Source organism: Malaclemys terrapin, chromosome 4 (assembly GCF_027887155.1).
Source record: "Malaclemys terrapin pileata isolate rMalTer1 chromosome 4, rMalTer1.hap1, whole genome shotgun sequence".
Classification (NCBI taxonomy): domain Eukaryota; kingdom Metazoa; phylum Chordata; order Testudines; family Emydidae; genus Malaclemys; species Malaclemys terrapin.
Window position 1 is genome coordinate 54,830,119 of NC_071508.1, and position 20,466 is coordinate 54,850,584.

The following is a 20,466-nucleotide window of genomic DNA, read 5'->3' on the forward strand; positions in this document are numbered from 1 at the left end:
TCCTGATGTCAGATTTGTGTCCATTAACTCTTTTGCGTAGAAACTGTCCAGTTTGGCCAATGTACATGGCAGAGGGCATTGCTGGCACATGATGGCATATATCACATTGGTAGATGTGCCGGTGAATGAGTCCCTGATGGTATGGCTGATGTGATTAGGTCCCATGATAATGTCACTTGAATAGATATGTGGACAGAGTTGGCAACGGGCTTTGTTACAAAGATAGGTTCCTGGGTCAGTGTTTTTGTTCAGTGATGTGTGGTTGCTGGTGAGTATTTGCTTTAGGTTGGGGGGTTGTCTGTAAGCGAGGACAGGTCTGTCTCCCAAGATCTGTGAGAGTGAAGGATCATCTTTCAGGATAGGTTGTAGATCTTTGATGATGTGCTGGAGAGGTTTTAGTTGGGGGCTGAAGGTGACAGCTAGTGGTGTTCTGTTATTTTCTTTGTTGGGCCTGTCTTGTAGGAGGTGACTTCTGGGTACTCGTCTGGCTCGGTCAGTCAGTCAGTCAATCTGTTTTTTCACTTCAGCAGGTGGGTATTGTAGTTTTAAGAATGCTTGATAGAGATCTTGTAGGTGCTTGTCTCTGTCTGAGGGATTGGAGCAAATGCGGTTATATCTTAGAGCTTGGCTGTAGACAATGTATCATGTGGTGTGTCCTGGAAGGAAGCTGGAGGCATGTAGGTAAGTGTAGTGGTCAGTAAGTTTCCGGTATAGGGTGGTATTTATGTGACCATCACTTATTAGCACAGTAGTGTCCATGAAATGGACCGCTTGTGTGGATTGATCTAGGCTGAGGTTGATGGTGGGATGGAAATTATTGAAATCATGGTGGAATTCCTCAAGGGCTTCTTTTCCATGGGTCCAGATGATGAAGATGTCATCAATGTAGCACAAGTAGAGTAGGGGCGTTAGGGGACGAGAGCTAAGGAAGCGTTGTTCTAAGTCAGCCATAAAAATGTTGGCATACTGTGGGGCCATGCAGGTACCCATAGCAGTGCCACTGACTCGAAGGTATATATTGTCCCCAAATGTGAAATAGTTGTGGGTGAGGACAAAGAATCATCAACGCGCATCCATAATGAAGGGCAGATTGACGACCCTGAGGTGAAGGCAGGCACCCCTAAGGACAATTGATTAAATCGGAACAAAGGATCAGAACAAAGGACAGGATGACCCTCTTGAGGTGTATTGTAATGTTTACACCAATTAAGAAGTAACTGGTCACAAACTGACACAGCAAAATCCATAGGCTTCAACAGAGGAAAAAAAACCTATAAGAACAGGGTGCTTGGCTATGGGACTTTGGGTTCGTCTTGCCACACCCCAGGAGCATCGGATCACGACTGATAGAGCCCCGCTCCCCTCTGTGACCAATCTGGCTGGCCACTAGATTGATCCAGACTCTGGACTGGTAACTATACACATCACTGCAGGAGAGAGAGAGAGAGTGTGTGTGTGTGTCTAAAAAGCATATGCTAACTGTGGTATTCTCAATAAATGCTGTGTATTTACCTTCCTCTATAAAGATCCTATGTGCATACAAAGCACACAACACCTTTATACAGAAAAGCAGGTGAGTCAGCCTGGCATCTTCAGGCTGTGATAGAAAGAGAGGATTGACTAATGACCTCACTTTCCCACTACTTAAATATTGTAAGTACTGTGCTTTCCCATCACATTAACCTTACATCAATGAGCAAAGCAAACAACATTCCAGATACATGCCTTCCTGCAGGTAAAGCATTAGTAGACAAGCGTCAATGCATTTTGTCTTCAGGAAGGAAACATCCACAAAATTGCCCAGAGAAAAGGTTAAACCTGCTCAGCTATTGCATAATCCAGACATCTGCCAGCGCCTGGGAAATTGCTGCAGTGTGGAACAGAGATGATTATGATACAGGAGCGATTTTCCTAGTGCTTATGCCATTATTTCAGTGAGAGAGACAAGATTATTACATGAGCTGCTTTTTTAGCTGTTAAACCAATGCCTGTAAAAGTATCTGTATAAAAAGCATTGCCCCTAAACTGAACACCTTATTCAATGTGACTTCTAGTCACTTCTTGACTCAGAAACATATCAGTAGTTTTGCACTGGTATCCTGGAGCTAGATTGTGGCTTGGATTCCACCCGTGCAGGGGAGTAAGAACCCCACCCCCACGAGCCTTTCTACCTCTGCACAGATTGCACCCGCTGACTCCCCGCACTGTGTGTGTGGGAAATGGGGGATGGGCAGAACCATAACTGCTCTGGCTAGAGCAGCTAAGCCAGCCTGGTATAGTCCAGCCTAGATTTACTACTCTCAACTCTGGAGCAAGAGGAAAAGAAACCGTGCCCCAGAGGGGTGTCTCTGAGTCACAATGCCTATTGGGGCTATGCCTGGGGTGGTGCAGTTTATGGCTCACCCCTTTCTCAGGGCACTTAGCTGATTTATAGGACAAGAAACTGGGAGTAGCAACATATAGCAAATACCACAGCATTCCTTAGCTGATTTAATGCCTTCATCAACTTTGCATTTTCATATATTGATACCTTCAAGCACATGACAGTATCAAAATAGAAAAACAGACCCATCAGTTTACACTCAAACACTGCGTTATTAACATAAATCCCAATCTGTGCTTTATTATTCCCTCATACAAAACTAGATACTGCCTTAAGTTGTGAGAAAAACTGAGATCTAGAATGCCATTATACTGCCTTAGGAGATAGAGGGCCTGATCGTCCACTTCATTACACTAGGCCCTTACTATATGGGCTTCAGCTGAGGCATACTGACACGTGCCATGGCGGATCAGGCCCAGAAATGTCTAGCAGGTCTTTCCCAAGAGGCATCTTGGACCAGTAGTGCTCAGGTCTATATTATGTTCCCAAATGTCCTAGCAGATGGAAAAGCCCATTTGTGAGGGCTGCTGCACGTGGTTGTGCCTAGAAAGTCTGACATAAAATAGCTTGTTATATAAATCCAAAATTGGAACTACCCTGTTTACTCATGAGCTCCAGTCCACTGCTCAACATAAAAAGTATTTTCATGATACAGCCACAATTTTGTGGATGGGTGGAATCAGCAAAGTTGTTATGTCTTGCAATTTCCATTATTTCCTTTTTAAAAAGAAGGAGGGCACAAAAGTAATTATGCCTCTTAACTTGATTCCAGTTTTTTCTATAGCTTCTATACCCTCAGAGATTAATTCTGGTTAAAGAGCACCATTAATACATTAACCTTACTAAATAATGCTTTTACTTCACTGCCAAAATATTTTTTTAAATAGCTCAAGGATCACATAGTGTAATTTATTAACATTGGTACAAAGAGCATCATTAACTTAACTAAATCATTCCTGTATTCTAACTGAAACTCTCCTCAGGCTTGCTTTATTAAAGCATATAGTACAATTTGGGCACTATGGACAAGATTTTCAAACCTGGCTGCCTAAAATCCAGCTCCTAAAACTAGACAGGCTCAAAAAATAAGGGTTCTGATTTTCAAAAGTGGGGCTGAGCACGGCAGCTCTTATTGACGTCAGTGGGATTTGAGTGTTCTCAACACTTCTGACAATCAGACCACTTACTACAGAAACCTACACGTGGATTTAGGAGCCAAACTTTATTCACCCAAATCTTCAAATTTGGACTCACATAAACGAACAAACAAATTCTCAATGGCAGCACTCTTGTATCTCTTACAACAACAGGAGATATCAGTGCTGGGCACAGAACTCAATCCTGCAAGGTGCCAGCACCTTCTTCAAAGTGTTGAGTGCCCATTGCCTTTACTATCTTTGTTAGTGGTACTGACACATCCCATTTCAAGATATAGCTTCAGTTGTAGTTCTACAGCTAAACAGTGTGCATGGGTTAGCCAAGATACGAACAGCATTAGTGAATGACATGTGAGTCATGTTGGAGACCTTGAAGAAGCTGACAGTGTATGCTCCAAACAGATAAAAGATGGATGGACCAGAAATATCTGAAGTCTACATATTGAATTTCGCATAACATGAGTCCTTGGCTTTGAGTCAATAATGACATAATTTCAAGATGATACACATATTGTTAGTGTCCTTGCCGTGCTCTGATGTAGCTCTGTAATTGGTATGCTGCATATCACATCAAAATGTTTTCTTGCGCAAAAGCAAGTTTGTTTATTGTGTCTATTTGAATTTTCTGTTACTCTAAGGTGAAAATTTCTTCTAAGGGGAACTGAATAGCTCAGGGAAATGGTAAAAGAAAAGACAATCTTTCCTTCTAAATCACTAGTTCAAACCCAGGTCAAAATAGGAAGTGAATGGAAATCATTCCCCTTTGGTGATGGCTTTTCAGTGGCTCATTGTAAAGACTTAGTGGTCTCAGACTAGCTCCTAATGGACAGATGTCCATACAATAAAAGACAACATTACAAATGGTCATGACTGGCACTCTTGGTGGCAGTCTCACTGCAAAGGCCAAGATTTGAAAGGACCATGGAGACAAGATTTTCTTCCTAGAAAATGAGTTCTTCCAGCACAGGTTTGAAACACACTGGTCTGGTAATGTGAAAGCACTTTGCCGGTCACCACTTGTGACTCCCTTCCAGTTCTATGAGATAGGTATATCTCCATTTATTTTTATTTAACGTTATCTTGTTCATCATTATTACTCCAGTCTCCCTGACGTTCCATAGTAGGCAAAATAAACATTTCCAAATTCATACTGAGCTAATATTTTATTGAAAAAATAGCAGACTAGTTCAATCCTTAACACTATCCTTTTTGGAACAATAATGCACAAAAGATCATCAATAATAAAACGACTATTCGATGCAGTAAATATAGGGTTACCATACGTCCAGATTTTCCCGGACATGTCCGGCTTTTTGGTAATCAAACCCCTGTCCCGGGTGAATTGCCAAAAAGCCGAACATGTCTGGGAAAATGCCAGCATTACTGAAGCGGCTGGGAAGGGGAGTGATTGTTCCTTCATTCCCCAGGGGACATGTTTGTGTGTCTGCATTTTCAGAGGAGTTGCGGGGAGGATCGGAACTTTCAACAGGACGCAGGTCTGGGAGGTGGCATATGACCATGGGAAAGCCAGGCGTGGGCAAAGGCAGAGATCGTGTATGTTCTGCTCGCCAGGACCTGGCTTGTCCAATTCCTCTGCACCTTTGGCACCAGTGGAGCCAAGATAACGTGCCGCGCCTGCCTGGCCCCAGGGAAACCGCCTCAGCCGCAGTGGGGATTATTATGCCCGGGTGGCCGGGCCGCGGGGGAAGAGGCGAGGTGGTTCCTGGAGGGGAAGTTCCTCTCCCCGGCTGCTCCCAGCCAGGAGAAACCGACCAGCCAGCCCGACCCCAGCACATCCCCAGCATGCCCCGCTGGCCCAGGCCTGCCCCGAGCTCCCCCCCGGGGGACTGCGCCCGCCCTGCCGGGCCGACAAGGCAAAGAGCGGACCTCGGTTGGGCGTGTGCCCCATGGCAGCCGGCTGAGAAGGAGCCAGGCGGAGTGGAGGAGAGCCAGGGGGGTCCCGGTGGAGCGGGACCAGCAGGGCAGGGAGGCGGCAAGAGCATCCCCCAAGCAGCCGCAGGGCAAAGCCACCCGCTTCAGGCTGGAGGAGCTGAAGCTGAGCAGCAGCACTTTTGCGCTGACCGGGGACTCGGCGCACAACCAAGCCATGGTGCACTGGTCGGGCCACAACAGCAGCATGAGTAGACCCAGCACCACAGCGGGGGGCGGGATGCAGACCGGGGGGCGCTGCAGCGCCGGGTCTTGGACAACGTGCAGAAAGCGGGGCTGGGCTGGTGGATCTGGCTGGTCTCTGGCCCTTCGCATCGGGTGTCACTCGGCAGTTTGCAGCCGGGCGAAAGTGCTCCCAGTGCCTTTCTGCTGCAGCAAAAGTTTTCTTCCCCCAGCCCTAACAGCCACCTGCATTGCACTCTTGTTGCTCTTGACTGGGCGAGGCCACCGGGAGGTTTGGAGAGAGGGCAGGGGTGTGACTGGAGAGGAGAGAGCAGTATCCTCCGGGCTCCGGCTGCGCTGGGGAAGCGCCCGGCCGGAGGCGCAGGGTCTGGAGGTCTGGGGACTACCCGGCCAACTGTGAAGCTGGTAGCGCTCAGGCAGCTGTTTCGCGTGGCTGGGAGGGGGGAGGAGGAGGAGGAATGTGGGGTGCTCAGGGGAGGGGGCGGAGTTGGGGCGGGGCCAGGTGGGGAAGGGGCGGGGCCGGGGGAAGGGGCAGGGCCAGGACCCGTGGAGTGTCCTCTTTTTTTAATGCTTAAATATGGTAACCCTAGTAAATATTGTAGTGCAATACTAGTCTAAGCCAGTGGATCTCAAACTGTGGGTTGGGACCCACAAGTGGGTTGCTATTGGGATTACCAGGGCTGGCGTTAGATAGGCTTCGGCCCCGGGCCCCAGCCAAAGTCCCACCATGCAGGGCAGAAGCTAAAGCCCGGGCAGCAGGCTCAGGCTTCAGTCCCCAGTCCTGGGGTCATGTAGTAATTTTTGTTATCAGCGGTACAAAGCAGTTTGAGAACCCCTGCTCTAAAATCAAAAAAAGTTCATTTACAGCAGGGGGAGGCAACCTATGGCACGCAAGCCAAGGGCGGCACATGAGCGGATTTTCAGTGGCACTCACACGCCCGGGTCCTGGCCAGCGGTCCAGGGGGCTCTGCATTTTAATTTAATTTTAAATGAAGCTTCTTAAATATTTTAAAAACCTTATTTACTTTACCGACAACAATAGTTTAGTTATATATTATAGACTTACAGAAAGAGACTTTCTAAAAACATTAAAATGTATGTCTGGCACACAAAACCTTAAATCAGAGTGAATAAATGAAGACTCGGCACACCACTTCTGAAAGGTTGCTGACCCCTGATTTACAGTCAGCTAGGTCACTTCCTGAGATAAGTATTTATAACAAGAATGCGAAATAAGTTACCATAGCCAGAAACTAAACAGCAAAATGCCTCAGCTTGGGATTCTACCACAAGCCAACTGAGAAATCCTGCCTTCCCAAGAGTATTTCACACACATACACCCCACCAGACCTCTCAAGCAATCACACCTTTCCTTGAGCACACGCACAGGGGCAGAAGGGAGCTGAACTGGAGTTAACCCCTCATTCACCGGGAACCAGTACCCTGTCAAAGGCCCATTATAGCTGTGGTTCTCAACCAGGGGTATGTGTACTACTGGGGATACGCAGAGGCCTCCCAGGGGGTACATCAGTTCATCTAGATATTTGCCTAGTTTTACAACCGGCTACATAAAAAGCACTAGCACAGTACAAACAAAAATTTCATACGGATGACTTGTTTATACTGCTTTACATACTATACACTGACATGTAAGTACAATATTTATATTCCAGTTGATTTGTTTTATAACTATATGGTAAAAATGAGCAAGTCAGCAATTTTTCAGTGATAATGTGCTGTGCCATTTTGTATTTTTATGTCTGATTTTGTAAGCAACTAATTTTTAAGTGAGTTGTAACTTAGGAGTACGCAAGACAAATCAGACTCCTGAAAGGGGTACAGTAGTCTGGAAAGGTTGAGAGACACTGCATTAGAGCAACGAGGCCCAACTATGGAATTCAGATCCAGATCCAAACTTTCCCAAAGTCCAGAGGCAGCATTTGGATCAGTGTTTTCATTTAACCTCATCTCTAACAGAGTTGTGATGTTTCCATTCTCTGGCAACTTCATAAACTCTGCCCTGTCAACATCCACAGCACAAATCAGCAGAGCCTTGCAAATATGCGGATATCCACTTTATATCCGAGGACCATGTTTGTGGATCATGAATCGGGGTGCGGATACCGGGCTCTACAAATCAGAGTGGCAAACTCTGGGGTTCCATATCCAATGTAAACTTCTATTTCATGCAATAACAGAGATTTCTACACTTTTCTGAATCTGAAGGAATTGTGCATTGCTGGGAACGAACCTTCTGAAATCTTGTCAGATGCATAGTTCATATTGCCTCTGCTTTTAATGAAATAGAATACTTACTAATGGATCTCAAGTCAGTTATTCAATTTCCATAACATTTTGGCTGAAGCTTATTTATACTGTTTTCTAAACCTCAGTGCCTAAAAAAAAGAGCCAAATCTCATAGTGGTTTCAATAACTTGACATATTGCTTACTCTCAGCAGATTTTTATTAAACCACTATCTGTCCAAGGGTACAGCTGAATTCAACTTTCAGTTTCTTGGACAAAAATGTAAAAGCCCTAACCTGCCTTAAAGTAAGAGATACATGCTTTCCATGGGCTTTGGATCACAAACTCATGGAAAATAACTTAAGGGTTCTCAGTGGTATTCCACGGAGTAGGTGAATATTTTTGGCCTGATAGAGTTTCCTTGTCAGATCACTTCGGTGCATTCCTGAGTCCCAGATCCAATTGCTTGGCACTGCCTCAACTACACAAAGCAGCTGGAAAGTGCCTTAAAGGGGAGGGGAAGCTGATGATCCTGTACAGATGCCACCTGCTCCCTCTTTTCTAGGTAGCAAGTGTGTCAGGGTGGGAGGGGCATATCAGGAGCGGGCATGATGCAGCAGTCCCAATGGGGCTACTACAGCCAATATAACTTAGAAGCCTGAGCACTGGAGGCTGGTTTCAGAGGTGAAAGTAAGCTGGTATGGTCCAGTATGGCGTACCAGTAAGAGCTGGTACACAGCTGACCGTACTGGTGGCGGCTGGGAGCCCTGGGGCTCCGGTGGCGATTTAAAGGGCCCGGGGCTCCCAGACGACGACGCTACTGCTACCACGCCAGCAGCCAGAGCCCCAGCCAGCCCTTTAAATCACTGCCGAAGCCCTGGGGCGCTGGCCCTTTAAATCGCTGCCAGAACCCCGGGGTAGCACTAGCAGTGGTTGGGAGCCCCAGGCCCTTTAAATCGCCACCGGGTACATTGAAAGACTTCCCTGACTGGGGAAGTCTGGCCCCGGCCCTGCCCCTTCCGTCCAAGGCCCCACCCCTTCCAGTTGAGATTCAATCTCATAACAGACACGAAGTAAGTAAATATCTTGATTCCCATTTTATTATGGTTATTATCTGCATTGTGTTAAACTGTGCAAGCATATAACAAACATACAATCCTGGCCCAAAGTGCTTAATATGCCAGTGAGAGCCCATGCAACTCTTCCATGGTGACATAGTTAACCCATGGCCAACCCTGGAACAGAAAACCAGACCTCCCTTGCTTCGACCACAAAACCATTCCACCTCCAATCTAGGCAGATGGGAAGTCACCTGCATGAGTTACCTGACAGTAAAGCTTAGGTATAAGATAAAGATGGAACCATGGCTTGACTAACCTTGGATGTATCCATGTCAAGGCACATGACTGCACAAGCATTTCTTTAATAGAAGCAGCACTTTCCCCTCCCTACACAGACAGATTTGCTCCTGGAGCAAAATAACCTTAGGGATGCAACCCTTTATCAGTACAGTTTTCCAGGATAACTCCGAAGTTTAAATTACTGTATCTGGCACCTTGACACAAGATAGCAAGGTGGCTGGTGCACTAATTAGCTCAGACTCTGTATCTTTGCACATTCTTTTATTTTAGAGAGCTCAATGCCTAGATAAAAGATTTCCATTCCTCTGGCTGGACCTCATATGGTATAATCTTTTATTCAAAATACTAAGGCATTTCTACTGGGCTCATTGACACATACAGGGGGTTCTCTTGCTTTCTGAAAGAGGGATACATGCTATACACTTATTTTGAATGAAGATTATTTTGGCTTAACAAGAACTGAGTTTTGGAGATTGCTCCAGATGCAATATCTTGTTTTATTAATGTTCAGACACAATAGTGATGTCTCAGCTTCATTAAAAAAAAAGTTCTCAATTCTTTTGTTATTTGGCTCTGATATTTGCTCCTTCATTACAGAAACATAACTAAGACCAAGGCCTCGGTTTGGCTATGGACTGGCTAAGTATGGACATGTTTGCAAGCCAGGGAAGAGTAGCTAGCTGCTATGTCTCTTTCCCACTGTCTGGTTTTGTCGTTCTACCATTTCTGAGCATTGAGTTAATTACTATTGAAAACAGTTTTGTCTGGTTGCATGAGTTTAATTATTATTTACCAGGCTCTAAAAGAAAAGATTATACACCTCTACCGCGATATAACACGACCCGATATAACACGAATTCGGATATAACGCGGTAAAGCTGTGCTCGGGGGGGGGGGGGGGTAGAGGGACTGCGCACTCCGGTGGATCAAAGCAAGTTCAATATAACATGGTTTCACTATAATGCGGTAAGATTTTTTGGCTCCCAAGGACAGCGTTATATCGAGGTAGAGGTGTATTGATCGATCAAAATCTGATTGATCTACCTCTATCTGATTGATAGATAAGAGAGATCTGTCCAAGAAGATATATTCTGCCCTCACAGAAGGACAGACTCAGCTAATAGTTTTCATTAAATCCTATGACCAGTAGGAAGATGATTGGTTACTGGGAGATAATTACACCTGTGTCATGCCATTATCAGCACGTTATGAAATGCTACCCCTGCAAATTGTATAGAAAACATATACTGTACTATGGTCTATCAAATCCTATATTAAATGGAGACAATGACTGCTCAGTTTAAGTGGGTTATTTAGCATGTTTACAGTAAATCACCTCATGCCTTAAACTAAACTTTTATTATGCCAGCGCCTATTGTGTTGATTTAAGTCTAATAAAAAAGGAAAACATTTCTCAGTTGACTCAAATAGCATCCTCTTGCATAGCCTCATAAAGTCAGGTCATCCAGACAGATTACAGAAAGGCAAAGTAAAGGATGCAGAATTTAAGCATAACAAGCTATTAAGCTTCTCACTTGTCATGTTATTATGATTCAGGATTAGCTCTAGATTTATGCCCATGCTTGCACCTACAAATTCTACATTACTTAACCATAGTCAAAACATATGATGATGAGACTATGGAAAGAAAGGACATTTGACGCCTACTGTCACATGTACTTAGAATTCATGCAGGCATACACTTCTAAAGAATATTAAGATTAGAAATGGTTTGAACTAGAACTGCAGATCCAAAGTTCGGTAAAGTCTAGCCTCAAACGTCCCAGCTCAGCCCTGTCTCTATAATGGCCTCAGACTGACACGCCAAATCAGCCTATAAGATGGATGGATGGATGGATGGATGGATAACTGCTATATAAGTGCCAAGTATCATAATTATCATTAATATACACTTAATCTTGAGGATGTAAGGATCTGGCTCTAAACTCAAGCCCATCTCTAATTAAGACAGAAGCTCTTCTCTTCTCCCCTCCCCCCCACCCTCAGCCCCCAATATTATTTCGTACTCTTTTGCTATATTGTAAAAAAGCGACACCAAGAGAGCCTAGTACTGTGGACTGGCAAATTTAGGAATGGACCAGACCGTCAGGTCCATTCCTGGTGAAACCTAACTGAGCTACGGATGTACAGTCCATCTCTAGCAGAAAGACATCAATACACCACATGAAGTGACACATGCCACTAGCCTGTTGCCCAGGATAATTGGGAAGCAATGTAAAGAAGAGGAAAGGTAAATCTGTACAGTGAAAAATCAGGACAGGCATGGGAAAGAATACAAAACTCAAGATGAGAGACCTGGTGCAGAAATAAAACTACTTGGTTCATAACATAATAATTGTATCTGTAGATTGAAAAACTCTTTAAAGTGTTTGCGTAAATATAATTATCTCCATGGATCAGAAAATGAAGATACAGAGCCCTTAAAAGGTTTGCCAAGGCCACAAAGCAAGTCCTCCACAGAGATGGGGTTGGAGCTTCACTGACATCAATGGCAAAACTCCCACTTACTTCAACAGGGTGAGGATTTCACCTCAGATTCTTAATTCTGTGCTGCACACGCTGTACCACACTACTTCTCAACCATTTAGGATGAGGCCATTTAACCCAAAGCAGAAAAAATTTTGCAATCCGTGTGACTCAAACAGCACAGCCAGGAGAGAAGGAGTGGGAGATAGCTGAAATAGAGAAATAGAAAATTTGACACAGAAGGCTGAATAGGAAGCCAGAAAAAACAAACAAATACATCAAATTAAGAAAGATAAACAAAACTGAGAACAATCCCAGATAGTTTAAAAACAAAACAGTCAAAGGCATCATTAGAAATAGTTTTGCCTTTAAAACAAAAAGAAAAAAGCGGTACATGTTTTTTCTTCCAGTGTTTCTACATTGACAATTTCATAACTTAATTTATATTTTTTCCTTTCTGCTTGTGGTTGGAAAAGTTCAGAATAAAATGGCAGGTATGCCAAGGCAAGGCAAGGCAAGCCAAGCCTGGACATCAGTTACAAATTGACACACAGCGCACTGCTGGGATCAAAGCCAAAGCCCATGATTCCCCATCTCTCTGAACTCATTCCTCAGTACTAGCCACCTCTGCCAGCAGATGCACTGCTCTTGACTGTCACCGCTAAGGACCCATTCTGCTTTGGATCAATCATTCTGTACTTATGTTAGCTTGATCCATCTAAATCAGACCTTATTTACACTAGGGGAGGGAGGGGAGAGGGTGGTTGTTGGCACTAGACTGATTACACCATTGCAAATATCAAGCATAAATACACTTCTCTAGTATAAACTGTGACTTGTATTGGTGCAGCTTCCTTTAGGTGATATGCACTGGTGCAAGCCATGGCTTATAACGATGTAGCACATCTACACTAGTGGATTGCAGCACAGTACCTACAATAATGCAATCCTATCCCCAACCCAATACAAACAACCAAAAACAATGTAGACAAGATGGCAGTGGTCTTCCCTTAACCTCCCTCACCATAACATTTATTTTTAGACCCACATCCACTCCAGCACCACAGTTCTACTGCAGCCTTGGACACAAATGTATTTAAAGCCTTCAAGTGCTAGACTGAGAGCTCTCTAGGGCTGAGAGTATCCTTCTTATTTCTTTGAACTAGGCATAGTACAAAGGTGCTATTGTAATACAAATAACAAAACAAGGTCTATAAAGGGACTCAATCTAAACTGAACAGGACTGACAATAATTTGTATCACAAAGCAATACACCTGGCAACACTTCTCAAAGGAGACTAGCATCAAATCAACTTTGCTGTCTTTAAAGCATAAATGAAAACATCAGTTTTGGATGTTGCACCTGCTAGCTATAAACACAAAGGCAAAAAGAATATCATCGCAGGGGAAGAGTAGCTGGCTCCACTCCTCAGCTCGTGTTGCTTGTAGATGGGGCAGCGCACAGCAGAGCCACCTGGCCGCGCCTCCACGTAGGAGGCGGAGCGCAGGACATGCTGCTGCTTCCGGAAGCCGCTTGAGGTAAGCACCGCCTGGAGTTTGCACCCCTGAGCCACCCCCCCGTGCACCAACCCCCTGCTCCAGCCATGATCACTCTCCCGCCCTCCGAACCCCTTGGTCCCAGCCTCCTACAGCCCAAACCCCTCATTCCCAGCTCCACCCCAGAGCCTGCACCCCCAGCCAAAGCCCTCATCTCCTCCCGCAACCCAACCCCAATTTCATGAGCATTCATGGCCCGCCATACAAGGTGTGTACCCAGATGTGGCCCTTGGGCCAACAAGTTTGCCCACCCTTGCCTAGCACATATTCTTCTGCTCTCCTAGTGTTGGAAATATGAGACTTAATTCCAAAACCAAATCAACCTTTTCCAGAGTTGCTGGGACAAAATATTGAGACATACCAAATGATCCACAGAAATGTTTAGTTTAAATTTCACAGTCAGCAGTGGACTCACCGATCCAAAGTATCCTGAGGCACTTTACTCCCTCCAGCTCTGTTGGTGGCACTAGCATTCTTGTTGGCCGTCATGGTCATTTCTGCTCTCTCTGGATTTGGATACCTGCAAGAAACCAGGTCAAGCGATTAAGCTTTCCAAAGTGCTAGAGATAATATTCCCAAGCTACCATGTCAGCAGCGGGCAAAACCCAGAGCGTCTTCTCGTTTTGCAAAATCTGGTCAGTCAAATAATGATTTTGCAAAACCAAACCCGCTGACCAATTGTGGTTCAGATCTGAATCCCATTTTTTCAGACCCAAAGTTGAAGTGATATGTGTGTAGGGGTTGGATATATGGCTCTGATTTTGGCCCATCCCTATTAGTACGGAGATGGATCTTGGTTTTGCAAAATGTCACTAATTGGCTTTAGCTTTCTGTTCAACAGTGCTTGCACAGAAGTCAGTAGTTGCAGTGAGTGACACTGGCAAATGATAAAGCTGAGACTAAAGTTCTGGCTATTCTAAAAAAATCTAAGAAACTTAACACAGTTTGTGTCCACACTACACCATTTTTGAACACAGCCACAAGCACATTATGGAATCATGCTCAAACCTGTTGGTTACATGAAGAGACCCATGGATGGTTCTGACTAGCTCCCCTGGCAGTCATGGAATTATTTAAGTAAAGCTGCCTTGAGATACTAATAGGCAAAAAAAACTGATTCTGCCTTCCTGCTCTGCAGAAAGGTGGTAATAACTCCTAATTACTTCCTAGCTGTACTGGGGGATGGGATGTGGGAACAAACCAAAAGCCATAAATTAAATTTTAATCACAATGAAAAATATACATATTCAATTATTATTTCTAGAATTTCCAATGTGAACAAAATCTAACATTCCTGATTTTACAGATTCCTTATGGATGGCCTGATGTAAAAGAGCTTCCAAATGCTGTTAAAAATAGACAAATTTTGTTTGTTCTGTTTTATACCCAGGAGGCACAAAGAATAAACAGAATCCTGTAGAAATGTCAATGTGGAGATGGCAGGCAGTGTGGAGAAGACCTTGCTGATGTAGTCCCATGAGCCCACATACAAACAAGAAATATATCTATCAGCTTGCTTCTCAACTGCAAAGCAGTTGTGTAACACAGGAATTGCTGAGCAAAAAACACATTCTGGAAAAAACTCAGTGGTAAACAAGGGAGAGATGGTGACTAGTTACTCTGTGTTCGGCAAGTCCCACAAGTATGTGAGAAAGGAATGCCAGAGAAAAGCTGAACTGTTCAGTCATGCTCCCAAGAGCCAAAGAGAGACTGCACAGACTGAGTTGACTTTTGCAACATCTCCACATACCGGCAAAGAAACAACCCATTACTGAGGGATTGATTCTGCCCACATCCCACTGATGTCAGTGAGAACTTGTGCAGAGATCAAGAGCAGAATATAGCCACAAAGTCTATGGTCCAGCTTCTAATCCCAGATTTGTGACTGGTGCACTCCTCCATCACATACCTCTTCAGACTAGACCCCTGGCTCTGAATTGCCTGCATTAGTCCCACTTCCCTGGTATAGAGCAGTGCTATGCTTACAGCTGCTTTAGGGGCATTCCTTAGCTGTTATAGAAATGTTTTGCCAAATGGGGAATAACCCTACCTTTAAATACCACACAGCATCCCTCAAGAGGTAAACAAGACAAAACGCAGGTACAGTAAACACTAAGTGGGGCCTTTATTTAGGATGCTGGGCACTCCCAGACACTAGCTCTCAGTGGCTTTTCAGCTCTCAGTAGCTTGGAGCTTGTGTTGCTGAGTTGCCACCCAGGGGCTGCTTAAGCCCTGACCAGAATTGCTGGCCACGGAGCCTGTTAATAGCATAGTTAATGCAAAAATAAAAAATATTGCAAGACGCACTGTTTACCTAAACCCATAATAAATCAAGGCTGCTTGAAAAGCAAACTATAACGTGATGCTGACAAATGAGCTGGGTATTGACAACACATAAAGCCTTGTACAAACAGACTCATCACTGCGAAGAGGACATTCTCTAAACTGTTTTATTCCACTGTAAATAAGGTCACAGAAAATTCATGTGGTACGCAGCGCAAACTGTAGAATCACTTATACAAACTACAGATTCCAAGAGTTTTACGATTGTCTTGCGTGTATCAGCTTTCCCAGATCAGATGAAAGTTTTTTCCAGTCACTGATATTTTTTCTGCACTAAAGCTCCCCAAATTCCACTGACGTCTCAATATTATTGTTATTATACATGCCAGATAGCAGAGCTGCAATGAACCGCCTGCTACAATTGGGAAAAGGACTTCGGGGGGGGAGGGGTGGGGGTAGAGAAAAACCTCTGAAGCTAGCCAGGCTTTCTAGGATTGCAAATTCCACAACGAACCAATAGCTTCATAGTACTTTCCACTCACCGGTGCTTTTACTGGGAAGACTGTCTGAATCACTAATACAAGGTGCTGAAAATAAATGAAATAACTACAGCATAATGTCAAACAATGACCTTTACTACACATGTGCTATATCCATTTTAGAAGACTTACTTTTCTGTTAGAAACCAAGATGGACTAAATTTATTCAAGAAACCTGGGATGCATATCTGTTTTAGAGGTGCTGCAGAGTAGCGTAAAACTTAGGAACAATACACACACACCTAATTAAAAAAGGGTATTTTCTGTTTTGCAGCACTATGAAACTTGATATCATTGTTTTCACATCAAATATGTGATAACTTAAACCCTGTATTTCAAATCTACCATGAGCTCTCTGAACTAACTGTTGTTTAGAACTGGCTCTTTTTCAGTAGAAAAGGAAGCAATTTTGAGAAATTCATAAAGCATGGCAAATTTGGGGACAAAATCTTGAGTTCAAAATACAATGCAAGATTTCCAGCAGTTTTACATTTCCTTGTGAATAGTTTGCATAGCTTTATTCAGAGCTTTGGGACAAAGAGCGTCACCAAACTCAGAGGTTTTGGGGCTACCAGGGGGTATTATACGAATCTTTTTCTGTATTTTCATTGCACAAGTTCAGATAAATTCTAAAACCAAAAGGAAAATCCAGCTGAAATAGCAGATTTCTCTTTGGCTTCCACCTAAAGTCATCAATTGGCTCAGCCTCTTCAAAATAGGGTGACCAGATGTCCCGATTTTATAGGGACAGTCCCGATTTTTGGGTCTTTTTCTTATATAGGCTATTACCCCCTACCCCCGTCCCGATTTTTCACATTTGCTGTCTGGTCACCCTACTCCAAAACAACCCAGGGGCAGTGAAAAATGCCTGAGCCTCCAGGAACTTTTGCCTAGAATTCTGAGTTTGTAACAACCCCCCCAAAGATGCGAACAATTTGTCTGGTTTCTGGTTTTGCCATGAAAAAATTTGCAGAATTTTTTTTCCCCCTTCTCCCTAACTCTCCTTGGAACTATCCCCATTCAGAAAAGCATGGCCACCTAAATGGATAGCCCAAGAATGGTACCATAAAGCCAGCCAACATTAGCTGGCTTACACACGTTGTGGTTGGTAGGAGGCCACCACCAGGACAGGGCATTTCAAATATTCAGTGCACTTTTTAACGTAATGGGAGAAATCCATTTGTGGTGTAACTCTGCTGGAGTGACATTAAGGAGAAATACAGCCAAAGGAGTCTTGTTTCCTTTGTAAAGCAATCTCTATCCCAAAGAGGATAGGTCGCAATTCAGCAAAGCACTTAAGCATATGCTTTAACTTCAAACATATTATTGACTGACATTGACTTCAGTAGAATGGAAGTACATACTCAAGAGCTTTGCTGAATCAGGGACTGCCTCTCACTCTGTGTTTCAACAGTGCCTGCAGAATGGGCCCTGATCTTGGTTGGGACCTCTATGAGCAACAATATGACCCAAAAAAAAAAAAAAAAAAAGTGGCAAAAATAGGGAAGACAGACTAAAAGTAGAAATTCCCAAAGGATTCTGCCCAATGAAGCCCATCTATATTCTTTGTATTAATATGACATGAATAATGCTATTACAGTAAAAAGTACATCTGCCATTGCATTTTGTTACAATGAACACCACCACCAAGTATTCTATAAATAGAAGCTTGGGGGAGGAGGGGAAGAGAAATTTTTAAATACACAGAATTAACTTTTAAAGAGAATTTTGGCAAGAACTGCACTTCATTAACTCCCATGCAGTTGAGTCTCTGATAGATATACGTAACCGTAATAGCCCTCAGGAGAAATACGCAGAGGAAAGCAGACTGTGTCACATGAGGATATTCTCCTACTGGAAGACTACCAATGTGGCAGTGTAGAATCCATTTTCAGAGTTGTACAACACAGCCTGGTTAACATAGACCACCACAGATACACACTGGTTTCATCGATAGGTTTGTACATAAAGGAAGCTTTGTCAGCCCTCATTCATCCATCTGATGCTGGAAGCCCAGAAAGCAAGACAGACTTGGCAAAGAAGCAGTCAGGTTACCTAGTGGATGTTGTGAATGTTCATTTCTCTCATGGATTTCTGTACATACCAAACTAGAAAGTTTGTACCCAATATTCATATTACACAGATACTGTCTTTACTAACAACTGCAGGGGTTTGGTTCAGAACCTTAACAAATATTTGTAAAGTCTTTTTCCATCCCATAACCAGAGCTAAGCTATTTAAGGAAAAATCTATTGTTTATAGGACTGTAAAAATTAAAACTAAGAGTCAGATTCTAGCTCCTTAGGTGCACATTGTGTGGCTCCCATAGACATGTGTGTTGTGTAGTCCCTGCTAGCTAATATTTTACTCTTGTAATTCTGATGTTGCGCAAATTGCTTTTGGATCTCCCATGACAAGCACCTTACGCTCCAGGTCTACATTCTGACAGTCAAGAATATCAGAAGTATTATACTGGATCGTTCTATATATGTACTGTATGGCCCCATCAGTAGATCAAGGCCCTTGTGTGTTTTCTCATGGCAGAGCATGGTGCTGCAGCTGCTCTGCCTCAGTTTCCACAACAGGGTTTCCAGTGCACTGGTGGCTTATGTGGCTCAGCTGTATGGCCAGGCTCCAGCCAACCTTCTCTCCTAAGGTGAGAGCAATTAGTCTGCTCTCCTTCCCAGCCAGCTCTTCCCTTTTCAGCCCTTCCTTACAGGTGTAGTGGATAGGTGGACAATGCTATTGCAGTTCGTTAACCCTTGCCAGGCCACTGTGCAATTTGTATACCCTATCACCAGCCCCCAAGAGAACGGTATCTGAGCATCTCACAATTTTTAAATGTACTTATGCACATAACACACCTGTGAGATAGGGATGTATTATCATCATCCCCATTTTATAGATAGGAAATGGAGGAAAAGAGAGGCAAAGTGACTTACTCAAGGACACATAGGAAGTCTCCAGGCCAGCATCCTAACCACTGGACCTTCTTCCTTATCTGAATCAGACAAGGGGGCCACGTGTCCTGTCGCCAACAGTGCCCAGTACCAGATGCTTCAAAGGAGGTGCCTGCAACAGGCAGTTGTGATATAACTTGCCGGCTAGGGAAAGGATCCTCCTAACCCCCAAGAGTTTGAGGTTTGCTTACATCCAGAAGCATGAGGGGTTTGTTGTTTATTTCTTATATTTATGGTTCAATACTCTATGTTTGTACAGTGCCTAGCACAATAGAGCCTTGTTCTTGATTGGCCCCTAGAAACTACTGTAGTAAAGGTCAAGATGCAAATAAATAAATTCTATTACAACTTCAGTGAGAGCCACCCACTCACATCTGAGGGTAGAATTTGCCCCTAACATATGCAACATATAATTAACAGTGGGAGAATCCTGTAAGCTTAAAAGCAAATAAGGCAATAGCAGTGCTACAGGAATAATAATATCACAGAGAAGTGACTTGGAAGCACTTTCAACAGTTACACAGTGTGAGATAGGATATGACCCTCCCTTATAATTTGTCTTTACTTTTAATATTTGTTCTGTATCAAAATTTTGGGGGTGGTGATGTTTGGTACCATCCCAACCTACAAAGTGAATCCAAATACCATAGTCACGGATGCATAATACAAATCAATCAATAGTACTATTACCACTAATGGCATCACATTGGGGTGTCAGGGAGATCCTATATAGGAAGTTTCATTGATCTTAAAATACAGATGAAACTGAAGTAAGTTTTATAGATCAGATAGAAAGCTACATAAAAGAATCAAATATAAATGTATTGCAGTTTTATTTCAGGGAGTTTAAAGGAATGTGACAACACCGTAACTTTCTGTGAGACATTATATAGTGATAACCACATCCACTGGGGTTCTATGACAATACTCTTCATCACAATATTCATAAACTACTTACACCAGGGATGGGCAACCTGTGGCCCAACAGGGTAATCTGATTGTGGGCCCGAGACATTTTGCTGACATTGACCGTTCACAGGCACTGCCCCCTGCAGCTCCCAGTGGCTGCGGGTCTCTGTTCCCAGCCAATGGGAGCTGCGGGAAGTGGCGGCCAGTGTGGCCCTGCAGCCTGCAACTTCTTACAGCTCCCATTGGCCGGGAACGGCGAACCGCGGCCACTAGGAGCTGCAGGGGACCGTGCGTGCAGATAGTCAATGTCAGCAAAATGTCTCACGGCCCGCAATCAGATTACCCTGATTGGCCACATGAGGCTCACGGGCCGCAGGTTGCCCACTACTGACTTACACAGAAACAAAAAACAAAATTTCCAGCATTGTGACACTGTAAGTGTGCGGACTCA

At 43.9% G+C, this 20,466-nt stretch overlaps 1 protein-coding gene across 9 annotated transcripts in view; it reads right to left on the reverse strand.

Annotated features, from left to right (window-relative positions):
- The window catches only part of DENND2B (DENN domain containing 2B), a 287,171-nt gene that overhangs the window by 143,016 nt on the left and 123,689 nt on the right, over positions 1-20,466 (reverse strand). For all 9 annotated transcript variants that reach the window (XM_054025169.1, XM_054025165.1, XM_054025170.1 and 6 more), the window contains one exon: positions 13,740-13,844. In XM_054025169.1, coding sequence (XP_053881144.1) covers positions 13,740-13,819 — 80 coding nt within the window. In that variant the 5' untranslated portion in view covers positions 13,820-13,844. The remainder of the gene's footprint in view (positions 1-13,739; positions 13,845-20,466) is intronic.